At 38.9% G+C, this 12,591-nt stretch overlaps 1 protein-coding gene across 1 annotated transcript in view; it reads right to left on the bottom strand.

Moving 5' to 3' along the window:
* LOC149443738 (dynein axonemal heavy chain 5-like) overlaps positions 1–12,591 on the bottom strand; it is a 291,780-nt gene that overhangs the window by 96,710 nt on the left and 182,479 nt on the right. The window contains exons 58-65 of the mRNA XM_089655345.1: positions 12,386–12,536; positions 9,620–9,734; positions 9,430–9,528; positions 6,853–6,953; positions 4,889–5,038; positions 4,383–4,457; positions 3,789–3,959; positions 2,313–2,465 (exon numbers count right to left, since the gene is read on the bottom strand). Coding sequence (XP_089511471.1) covers positions 2,313–2,465; positions 3,789–3,959; positions 4,383–4,457; positions 4,889–5,038; positions 6,853–6,953; positions 9,430–9,528; positions 9,620–9,734; positions 12,386–12,536 — 1,015 coding nt within the window. The remainder of the gene's footprint in view (positions 1–2,312; positions 2,466–3,788; positions 3,960–4,382; positions 4,458–4,888; positions 5,039–6,852; positions 6,954–9,429; positions 9,529–9,619; positions 9,735–12,385; positions 12,537–12,591) is intronic.

The raw sequence follows: 12,591 nt of genomic DNA, 5'->3' as shown, positions 1-12,591 counted from the left end.
GTAAAGAAAAGGCACTTTAGGTTCTATTAAATGCATAAGCACACAATACAGTGAAGTAGGATAGTGGTAGAGTAATAGTACTTTTTTTGTGGAAAACCAAGTGATTAGAAAACGCACATACACCTGACATTGTGTACTGAAGGATAGTGATAATACAAAAAAGTGCTGTCTAGTCTCTTTGCACATGATTATAAGTTGATGTATCATCAGTCAGATAGCTGCTGTAGTCTTGGGTATTGATTTTTTGATTTTCCGTGGTGCACCTCTAGGTAGATATGTTTATTTACAGTAGAAGGCTATACATAAACTTTATTTAAACATCTTCTTAACTGAAACCCACTTGGGCAGCACATACGTTCCGGTTCACATATATGAGGATTGGATGTGGTTTGAACAGCATCCAATACACATGACTTGTGAAAAACATTGCTTCCTATGGTGCCTGTTCACGTGTCCGGTGCACTGGCAGTTCGGATTCAGTGCAGTTTAAAATAGAATCATGTATGATTTCTGAGCAGTGCAGTCCAGTTCAGGTGCAGGTTACAGGCTATTGACTTCTATGTGGTTTCTAAACCACATATGTGTGAACAGGATAATCCTGAGACCTAATCCTGTCCTGACCCTGACATGAACCGTGAAGCCGTAAAACCTGAGCTTCAATCCACACCGCGGTGAATCATCTCTAACACTGCATTTTTCAGTTTTAGTCTAGGAAAAAGTAAATGCACCAGTATCCTTGTCTCCAACCACCTATCCCTCCGAGCAGCAAATGATCACTTGTAGAAACCTTCGCCACTCTATTCTGCTTCTGACCACTTCTTTGACAAAATATCTCCCCTTTCCTGTCCAAACCTGATCACCTCTGTCTACAACAATTCACTCTCATCCTCGCTGGATGCCCTTGCTCCTTTAACTACATGTAGAATCAGGCCCTAACCGTTATAACCTTGGCAAACTGAACTGAACTGTTGTGTATAAACTTATCCCTACAGGACTTCATCCTATATAAATCTGCTCTCCTAAAATACAATTCATGCCTCCATGCTGTCAAACAAACCTACTTTGTCTCTCTTATTAATGGTTAGTACTAAGTTGGTTGGTTCGAATCCCAGCCACGGCACCACCTTCCTGGAGTTTGCATGTTCTCCCTGTGCTTGCGTGGGTTTCCTCCGGGTTTTCTGGTTTCCTCCCACCCTCCAAAGACATGCTAGAAGGTTAATTGGCTCCTGCCTAAATTGTCCCTAGTATATGTATGTATGAATGTGAGTTAGGGAACCCCTTGAGGGTTATGGACTGATGTGAATGTACAATATATAAGTAAAGCGCTGCATAAATTGGTGGCACTATATAAGTACCTGTAATAAATAAAATAAATAAATAAGCAATGCATCCACAAGCTAGTAGCTAGACCCCCTGCTTTTGTTAATGACTCCAGATCATGACATTTATGCACAAACATTGTGATGGGCAAAGTGTTTTGAACTTACAAAATTAACTTTGTTTTTTATGTCAATTTTTATGAAGCACAAGTTCACACAGAAATTACTGCAGAACATATCTGCATCTATTACCACAGGCAATGCACTGAGAAGTTTGACATATAAAGCCAAGATCAACAACACATGGATATGACCCTAGTGGAAAGAAAGGTCAAAACTAATCTTAGAAAGTATTATTACCAAAAGAGTAGTTGGTGCTTAAAATAGGCTTCCAGCAGAGGTATAGAGCCAGCCAACAGTAAGTGGATTCAAACATGCTTGGGCCACACATTTACAAAAACAAATTGGGGCAGAATATATGAACCACTTGGTGTTTTTTCTGTCATCACTTTTCTAAGTCTCTATGTTTGGTGAAAGAGGGGAAATAGGGCTGTATTGCGTTTCACAAAAATCAAATCGCAGACCGGGGTGAATGAAAAAGGCTGTATTGCTTCACTGCAGTATAGTCTACAGGGGGGTCCAGGACATGACAATGCAGAGTGATGGATCCTGAACACCAAGACTGTTTCATTTACATGACTTTGACTACTAGCTCAGCAAAAGCAATGTACCTTGTAGAGCTGGTTCTCCTGACACAAAAATATGTGATAAGCAAAAGTGAAACAAAGTGAAAAGTAAGGTAACACCGTACAACTATTCAGAATTAAACTAACCAATCTTACGCTAGTAAAATGCAATCTGACCTGTAAGTATGAGTAGCCACTCTTTACTGAAAAAGTTTATGAATGTAAAGTTATAGGTAAAAAAATGTAGCAGGTTCACTCAGTTAATAATAAAGGGTAGCATGACAATATGGTCATTAAAATAGCATACCTCTTTCATTTTGTTAGCCATTTCTGAGTCAAACCAGTTGATGTCTTCTTGTCGACACAGCCTATCCCTTATTACACAATGAACTTCGTGTTGCCAATATGTTACAACAATACTACGGTCTTCGCGATCTTCACTGGACAGTCTTCGAAGAGACTACAACATAGTAAATGTTATGTCTGTAATTATGTTATGCTTTTCTCATTCTACTCGCTTTATTTAATATGTAGTTGTATGAAGGCTTCTTCCTCTTGGTAAAGATAACAGTAAATCATTTATGAAAAAAAATCATTTAAACTGTCAGTTCATTCCTGTTTATACGTGCAGTCTCACTAGTGCATACTAGATATAGACTACAAATACTGGTACAAAAGAAAAGTATGAACACCACATACCGGAACAGTGGTGTAACCCAGCTTTAAAACGGGTTTAAATGGTGTTAAACCCCAACATTTCTTAAATTGCAGCTTACTAATTCTGTGACTGCATTAGTTTTTTTTTAGGCTTTTTTCCTTTATTTTCACCTAGTGATCTGGCCAGTAAGTGTGTTATTTTTCAACTTACTTTAACAAAACGAGATGTCCAGACAAAGTAGAAGTTAGAGGGTTGTGACAAACTCATTAACACCAACAGGGGTGCTTAAAATAATCAGTTTTTATTAACTTATGTAAAACCTTTATCCAGCAAGGAAAGCAACTGCTGCTCTAACTGCTAGCCAAAGTTCAGCTTCAACTTGTTAGTCAAGTTCACCTAAATCTGCTAGTCTGACACTAATGTTCACCCCAGACTGCCTATGCTGCTGTCCAAATGTGTCTGCTTTCTTACTTCACCCAGAATGCAGACACCCTAAGACAGGTGAAATAAAGGAAAAAAGTCCAAAAAAGAAAACTAATGCAACCACCACATCTAAGGATTGGTAAGATGCAAATTATTCAATTTTTTGTTTGTTGGGGGTTAATACCCCTTTAAGCATAATAGCACAAAGAAGTTAAATGGGGGTATCACAGCGTGACAAATTTATGAACTGAACACAGGTATTATCAGACAGATTTAAAACAACATCTCAGACATTTTCCATTTACACTTTGACTATTGCCCTAAAACGGTGGTCTCCAAACTGTGGCCCGGGGGCTGAATGTGGCCCTTGGCTTTTCTTTTTCTGGCCCTTGGTGCACTATTCCACCAACTAATGCCTTTGACGGGGCACCATTCCTCCCACTGACACCATTGATGGGGCACTATTCTTCCAATTGATAGAAACAATGGGAATTCCTTCCATTCAAACAAATGATGAGGTGTGTTTATGCCCATTGATGTCAGGGCATTTTCTACTCCCACTGGTCACAGTCCAGTCCTTCTAACGTCTAAAGGACAGTAAACTGGCCCTTTACTTAGGAAGTTTGGAGACCCCTGCCCTAAAACATGAGACAAATCTAAATAACAGGAAAAAAATAGAAATACATTTTAACTAAATTATACCTGGAATACTTTGGTGATCTCTCGTAAAGAGAACCGGTAGTATTGTCTGCCTGGTGTAGAAGACGGTACTAACACTTTCTTCACGGACTCCAGCAGATGACATGAAGCATTGACCAGGGATAGCTGAAGGTCTTCTTGTAAGGATAAACCATCTTTGTCACCCATATTTGCCTGCAAAGAAAATATGTGCTTATATCACTACAAGCCTTGTTACCACAGAATACAGGAAATCAGTAAAATACATTTAGTGATCATGATCCCTGAGTAAGCCCTGTTATGTAACTGTTAAATGCTCAAGTCTCTTCTGCATAGAGGCCTGGCATTTGACAACTGAATGTAAAGGTCTTAGAGTCGGTGGGAATGGAGTGCATTGAGAGAAGTTGAGGTAATGAATGGAGCCTATGCTTAGGGTCAGTGAAGCTCTACATGGGCAGAAAGACAGATTTGAAGTCTTACATACTGTAGGTACTTGCAGGCACTACAAGGTGCCTGAGATATAACACTGTTATTACCAAAGGCTCTTATTAGACCAGGCTGGGTTTACTTTAATGTATTCCCTTCAATCCAACAAGCTACATTACCAGTGACACTTACTTCCAGTATAGAGAAAATCACTTGTCGTAGCTGAGGGCCCCCAATATCCGGAAGATGAAATATGGAAAAGTGGCGCTGATGAGAAAATAGACATAAAAGAAAGTTAATCTTTAGAAAATGTATTGTAAGAATATATAAAAAACAATGCAGAGGGAACTTTTTTTTCTTATAAAGTCTAGCTTGTCTATACAGTTTCCCCATTATATATTCTATTATGAGCTTTTTTAAAAAAAATATTACAACATAGCAGAAGTGATTTTCCTGTTTAAAATTAATTTTCCTATTTTGTTTTATTCTACATTTTAACATATTCCTAAAGGTTAATTGCTTTGTACTTATGATAAAGTGTAAGAAATATTTAAATGCCTACATACATAATTAGACAAAGAAAAATAAACTACAACATAGATGAAACTGTTTTTTATTTTTAATATACTTTAGCACACAAATCGGTAACTAATATTCATTTATTGAAGCAGGCACATCAGTGTTATAACTCAAATTACCAATAGCCGCTGTGCTGCCATTCTTTGTGTCTTGTTGGCATATTGGGGTAGGGCCATCACAGCTCTGACAAGGAGTCCTTCCAGCATCTGCCACTCAAAAGGTTTGTTCAGTCTCACCAAAACTTTATCATCAAGAATCATTCTTAGCAGCTGGATGAGAATATAAGACTACAATTAGGACCAAGGCTTAATCTCTCAATGATATCTGTTACTATCAGAAAGCTTACAAGTTTGCACAAAATATGTTTCTTCAGTTATAATTTGCTTATAAGGGTTTTCTATCATTTTGAAATCTATATTGGTGGTAAGTAAAATTGTAATGAAGTGCTTTGTATAGCTACTGTTTCTCCTTCTCCTGTACAGTACACAGCAGATAGGGAGTGGGGGGTGGACATGCACTAGTATAGCTGCCAGTGGCCCCTGTGGCAAACCACACTTTGCATGATATGGATGGTCACAGGAAAGATTATATATTCGGGGTACAGCATAACATCTCAGGGACACATAAGTGGGTGCATTGGTAAACAAAAAATATGAGGATTGTCTACACAGGTCAGCTCATTGAGTGGTGGGTCTGTAGTGTTGTTTCCAATTATACCCTGATTTTCAAGGCAGATCAAAATGTAAATAAGATACTCTACTGCGTGGGTGTCAAACTAGTGGCCATCCAGCTGTTGCCAAACTACAAGTCCCATGAGGGATTGCAAGGCTGACAGTTACAAGCATGACTCCCAAAGGCAGAGTCATGATGGGACTTATAGGTTCGCAACAGCTGGAGGGCTACCAGTTTGACACCCCTGCTCTACTACCTTAAAAATCAAATCAATCAAATGCCTGAAGCTGCAGATGCCTTAATTGAAAGTACCTGTTATCCTTTCTATTTGCAACCTGTAAGAAGAAAACTTTGAAGAATGTTTTCTGTTTGTAAAAAGTGCTGTTTTTAGTGATAATGCTTTAAGACTGGACTGCAATAAACCTTTTGATGAACTACAAGCATATGCACCTATGAGCAGAGTGCAGAGTGATGTGCTGGTGCTTTCCCTACTCCTCCTGAACCCTTCCTTAGCACTAAATTCTGTCCCTACCAGATGGGGAACCTGTCTCTACACTACCCACTCACACAATGCATGTCAATTCAGGGGTTTAAATAAGCTGTACCCTGCCTAAAATGGTTGCGGAGGCCACACAGAGCCCAAAGTCGAATCAGACAGCTGCTCTCGAGTGATACAAGGAAATCTTAGAGGAACTATGTTCCCGACAATTTCCTTCTTCTGTATTGTCACTTTAGCTCAGCACCACCTACAGTGGGGAGCGCAAACTGCACCTGCCTAAACACCTTATCTTGGTTACAAACTTAAGACTGGATTAATTCAATCACAATAACTGATACTTTAATAACTACATTGCAGGAGCAGGGATTTTTTTCTTATCTGAATCATCTGCACTTAGAAAGTTATGATAATTGATATGGTGCTCATCTAATCACAGTTAGCCAGCAGTCAACTACCTGAGGATAACATGGTTTAATGGGAACCTGTCAGGGCAGTGATAAGGAAGCTGCTACTGTTGACTTATTGTCTAAGATGTAGACTCTGTTATACTGAGTCTCTAATTTAGATTAAGTGGCCAGAGAACTGAACATATACCCAACATGCACATACATTTTCCAAATAAGTGACTAGTAATAAAGGAAACTAGAGATGACAGTCATGGAGCTTACACTGCAAGACAAGAAAGCAATGGCAGCTCCTACATTTCTATCCGTAAAGGTTCTATTAGGGAGGTTAGCAATAAGAATGAATGAGCAATACATAATTAATATTGAATACTGGATAATGTTAGCCTTGTCAAGTAATTGCACTTTATAGACAAATGTCCATATTAGTAATAATGATATGCTAAATTACTAATAATAAGTATAAACACAGGCACAAAGCCACCAGTCTTATATTTAAATACGGCACCTCATTACAAGATTGCACCCCATTGTCATCAGGTGTAGGGAGATTAAGATCATCAATGAATAGATGCAATGTTTTCCCTTCTCTTGCACCATATAAGAAACCTGAAAACACAAAATATTAAATTTCACATTGAAATGCTGAGTTTTTGTTATTTTTCTTTAAAACAACTGTAGCATTAAGCAGCTCAGGTGTGTAAGGGTATATACAGTTGTGTTCACAATAATAGCAGTCAGACATCACTAACCTGATCAATCACTGCTTTTGGTAGAAATGATATTTCTACATGGCAAATAATTTACTAGCAGGTGTAGTAGAGTAAAAGAGATCCAACAGACCCAACAGTCATGACATGCATGCTGCTGATTCTGTGTAATTGAATCACTAATTGAAAGGGACATGTTCAAAATAATAGCAGTGTGGAGTTCTGTTAGTGAGGTCATTCATTCTTTGAAAAACAGGTGGCAATTATTGCCCTTATTTAAGGAAGGAAGGCAGCAAATGTTGTACATGCTGGTTACAGTGCATTTCTCTCTGAAATTCTGAGGAAAATGGGTCGTTCTAGACATTGTTCAGAAGAACAGCGTACCTTGATTAAAAAGTTGATTGGAGAGGGGAAAACATATAAAGAAGTGCAGAAAATGATAGACTGCTCAGCTAAAATGATCGCAAATGCTTTAAAATGGCAACCAAAACCCAAAAGACGTGGAAGAAAGCGAAAAACTACCATTCGAATGGATAGAAGAATAGCCAAAATGGCAAGGACTCAGCCAACAATCAGCTCCAGGAAGATCAAAGAAGGTCTAAAGTTACCTGTGAGTACTGCTACAATTAGAAGACGCCTATGTGAAGCCAAGCTATCTGCAAGAAGCCCCCGCAAAGTCCCACTGTTGAAAAAAAGACGTGCTGAAGAGGTTACAATTTGCCAAAGAGCACATTGACTGGCCTAAAGAGAAATGGCGCAACATTTTGTGGACTGATGAAAGTAAGATTGTTCTTTTTGGGTCTAGTGGCCGGGGACAGTTTGTCAGACAACCCCAAACACACCAGTAAACATGCAACATCTTGGTTCCAGACCAACAAGATTGACGTTATGGAGTGGCCAGCCGAATCCCCGAATCTTAATCCAATAGAAAACTTGTGGAGTGACATCAAAAATGCAGTTTCTGAGGCAAAACCAAGAAACAGAGAAGAACTGTGGAATGTAGTCCAATCATCCTGGGCTGGAATACCTGTTCACAGGTGCCAGAAGTTGGTTGACCTCATGCAACACAGATGTACAGCAGTTCTCAGAAACAGTGCTTATACAACTAAATATTAATTAAGTGATTCAAAGGAAAGCAAAATCTTCAAACATTTTTCAGTTTATATAGTGAATGTCTGATTTGTAAAGTAGAATACAAACACTGCTATTTTTTTGAACAGTCTAATATTCACTTTTCTTCCATTTTTGTAGAGGAACAACACAAATTTGATATATTTTTCTTCATGTTTTGATTTGGAATAGAATGTGTAGTGTTCCCAATGCATTTATGTGTATGGAAATAAAAGCTATTAGAAGGATTTTGAGCTTTATTCACTTTTTTCAACACACTGCTATTATTTTGAACACAACTGTATATATATACTGTGACAGTAGGCAGGTAAAATCACCTGGTTGTGTCAAGGATGGCAGGTACATATGTCCTTGATTTAGGTTCCACTAGGGCAGTGTTTCTCAACTCCAGTCCTCATGGACCCCCAACAGGTCATGTTTTCAGGATTTCCATTATTTTGCACAGGTGATTTGATCAGTTTCACTGCCTTAGTAATTACCACAGCTGTTTCATCTGAGGGAAATCCTGAAAACATGATCTGTTGGGGGTCCATGAGGACTGGAGTTGAGAAACACTGCACTAGGGGAACAAGTGCTGAGCCCTTCAGCAGTGAGGTAATGAACCCAGCTGAAGCACGTGGGCTTATTAGGGCCTCTATAAAACTTCCCAGCCTGATTAGGGAGTTGCTCCATCCTGGAACCAGTTCTGTGCCTGAGTAGACTGGGGAAGCGTCATAGCTGTCTGTGCGGTGAGACAAATGCCTGTGTGGCTAGCCTCTAAATAACAGGGAGATAGGGACTGGGTGTAGCACAAGGCTGCACATAGTTGATAGCGAGGGAAGCTGTGTGCATAGTAAGTGGCCAAGCTGGCAAGGATTTATTTTCATGTTTCTTTTTGTTTTTATGTTTTTTCCTCTTGTAAATAGTGTAAATAAACCGCACCTTTGTTTTCTCACCTAAACTGCTATTTTGCTGTGCCTGGCCTGTTTTTTTGTTGTGAACTCATCCAGGGGGTCACACACACACCCGCTGCTGAGCAAACCACATAACTATATATATATATATATATATATATATATATATATATATACACACATGCACAAAAAATAAATACATAATTCTCTAAAAAAATGTAGAGATCCAGATTTCACTCTACTAAAGTTCATTGTAGTGAAAATGCTGTAAAGACTACATTAGCTCAGAATATATTATCACATTGTCAGTTCATTGATGCTGCTCTATATTCTAAATGAGGAATGCAGTACCTTGCCGATGGACTATATTTTGCTCCAGAAGCTCTTGTAGTTCTTTAGCCTTTGAAGATCCTGAAAACACTATTCTTTTGAGCAAAGTGCGGGCTCGATCTGTAAATACAAAATGAGGCAGCTATAGAACACATTTGAAAGCCACTTAATGAAGAAAGAGAATTTTTGTTCCACAAGATCTTTCACATGCCTTGGGTGGAGATGAAGTCATTCATTAGTGCTGTCTTCCCACAGCCCAGAGGTCCAGTTAACAAGACATGTTGCAATCCCATGCTGGCATATTCTAGGAAGGTGCGAACTATAAACTATTGAAAAAAATACATGAAAAAAAATTGGAGACGTCTTCTGGAATGCCTTCTACAGTTAACAGTGCCCAATAAAAGTAAAATTAAAGCTAAGCGTGAAACTGACTAAACAATGAGGGAGCGAAGTTTCACTGTCAGCACTGTGCTCAGTTTGCTTTTGCTCTCTTGTGAAGCTACTGGCATATATGCATTAATGCAGAGCATGGTTTGCTCTGAGTGTTGTGCCTTAAGCTGGACATATTCTAATTGAATTTTGGCTGGTTTCAGACAAAATTTGATTTGTGGGTGGCCCTGTTGGCATTCTCCCACCTGACATCCATTTTTTTTAAAAATCATGGGAGCCAGGTGGGAAATAGTTGGCTGACCAGTGGCTGCATTCAATCAGATGCAGCTGCTGTTTGCATATGCCAACAGCTGCTGGCGCTGACTGTTACATTACAGTGGCAACATTGAGAGATTCATCCATCTATGCAGCATAGTGTGGATGGCCAAATCTGCAGGCTCAAAAAAAAAAAAATGTATGTATGGTCAGCCTTACTCTTTAATTCTGAGTGATGGTCTACAGATTACAGAAAGCTCAAACAAAAAATAGGTTATATAGCCTATTATAGCTGTATTTAAACATGTATTTGTTGTTTTTAAAGCTGAATTTCAGGCAAACCGTTAAGTAAATAGATGGTTAAATGTATTGGAACTGTTTTATCTGACAAAGGGTTTATATTTCAGTCAAATAAATCCTGCCACTGGACAGTGAGAGAAGAAGCAGCAAACTGAGTTCATCACTCTGTTATCACCTTGTTCCTCGTTAGCAGCATAATAGTTTGGCACCCTATGCTGCTTCTCCTTCTCCAAGTAAAAGCTCTGCTGTATAGGGATTGTAGGAGGCTAATACCAGATCAGATCAGGTACTCACACTGCTTGCACTAAAAATACATTACATTTTGTATAGATAAATACAGAGCTGCATTATTATGTGTTTTATTTTATCTGTCAGTAGTTCAATTTTAACCAGCCCTCCATGGGCCAATTCTGACATTTCTCTCCTAAATGTAAAAATCAGTAACTTTTTTTTGCAAGAAAATTACTGAAAACCCCCAAACAGGGTGTGTATATATATATATATATATATATATATATATATATATATATATATATATATAACATTTATTTATTTGATTTAAATTTTTTTGGGCAGAGACCCTAAAGAATAAAATGGTGGGTGTTGCAATTTTTTTATGTCACCCTGTATTTGTGCAGTGGTTTTTCAAACGCATTTTTTTTTTTTTTGCAAAAATACACTTGAATTAATTTTATTCACACAAACACCATATAATACCTATTTTTTTGTTAAAATATAAAAGATGATCTTGCACCAAGTAAATAGATACCTAACATGTCATGCTTTAAAACTGCATACGCCAGTGGAGTGGTGCCAAACTACGGTACCTAAAAATCTCCATAGGTGACGCTTTAAAAGCCTTTACAGGTTACCAGTTTAGAGTTACACAGGAGGTATGGAACAAAAATGATTGCTCTCGCTCTGATGTTCGCGACGATACCTCACAAGTGTGATGCGATCACCGTTTACATATGTGTGTGCGGGACTTAAGTATTTGTTAGTGTTTGGGGAGAGGGCACTTCCAAAAGAATTTTTTCAATTGTATTATTTATTCTATTTTAAACTTTTTTTTACACTGTCTCTTTAATTTTTGTTTTTATTAACTTTATTGCTTTCGCAAGGGATTTATAACATCCCTTGTAAAAGCATGAGTAGTGGCAGGTCCTCTTTACAAGGAGATTTGAGGACTATTAGACCCCAAATCTCTCCTCTGGTCTCCAATGCAGCTGATCAGACACAAATAGGTCTGATCGGCTGCTTATCTAGCCGCTAACGGCAGGTAAACAAAGATGCAAAACCTTGTTGCTTTCAGTCACAGAGAGGGAGAAGCGCTGTCAGTTCCTCTCTCTGTCTAGTGCCGCCATTGCAGCAGTCACAGGCTCTGCATTTGGACGGTAGAGCCCAGACCAGGCAGTGGCGGGGTGGGGGACATTTCTCCACCCACAGAAGTGAATCATTTCTGTCTGAGTGGGAATCACCTCCTGAAAATTTTGACACCGGGATGATGTCTGCACCAGATACCATCATCCCTGTATAACCTCTTCAACCCAAGATCATCATATGACATCCTACAGGTGGGAAGTAGTTTACAGACTGTTTTACACCTTAATGCAAAAATTGCTACTTGAAAATTTACGTAAAAAGAAACTGAAAATAAACCATTTACACTGCTCTATACTAGCAGAATCAGAAACATGGCACTTAAACCAATGCTTATGATCAGGGGCAGACTGACAACTCATGGGGCCCCTGGGCAATAGGGGATCATGTGTCCTTGTGGCCCCTGTGTCCTTGCCCAAACTCCAAAAAAGCCTATGAAAAAGGTACCAGGGGCATTTCATGGGGCCCCCTACTGACCCTGGGCCCTCGGGCAGTGCCCGAGTTTCCAAATGGTCAGTCTGCCCCTGCTTATGATATAATCAGATTTACACGTTTGGCAATGCCATGTCTCACTGGTCATATTTTGACTGTCAGTATGCCTAAAGCTTAGCTGCAACACTTTAGAGGCTAGCTATATAAATACAGTGCTTACTGTGTCTTGTGTCTCAATAAATACTTCTCCCATGATGTCTGTATTACCAACATATGTGATATCTGGTAAACGTGATTGCCATGTGTCCCATTCTCCTGACTCATCAAGGTAATAGTCAAAGACAGAAATCTCTTGGTCATCATCTGGTAAACTAAAATACAAAAACAAAACCAATCACTTAGTGCCATATATTTCCACACACTACC

This window comes from Staurois parvus, unplaced genomic scaffold (assembly GCF_062004578.1).
Source record: "Staurois parvus isolate SC_StPar_1 unplaced genomic scaffold, SC_StPar_1.0 ptg000834l, whole genome shotgun sequence".
NCBI classification, from domain to species: domain Eukaryota; kingdom Metazoa; phylum Chordata; class Amphibia; order Anura; family Ranidae; genus Staurois; species Staurois parvus.
Note: the sequence above shows the minus strand (reverse complement) of the source record. Positions and strands in the feature narration are given on the sequence as shown.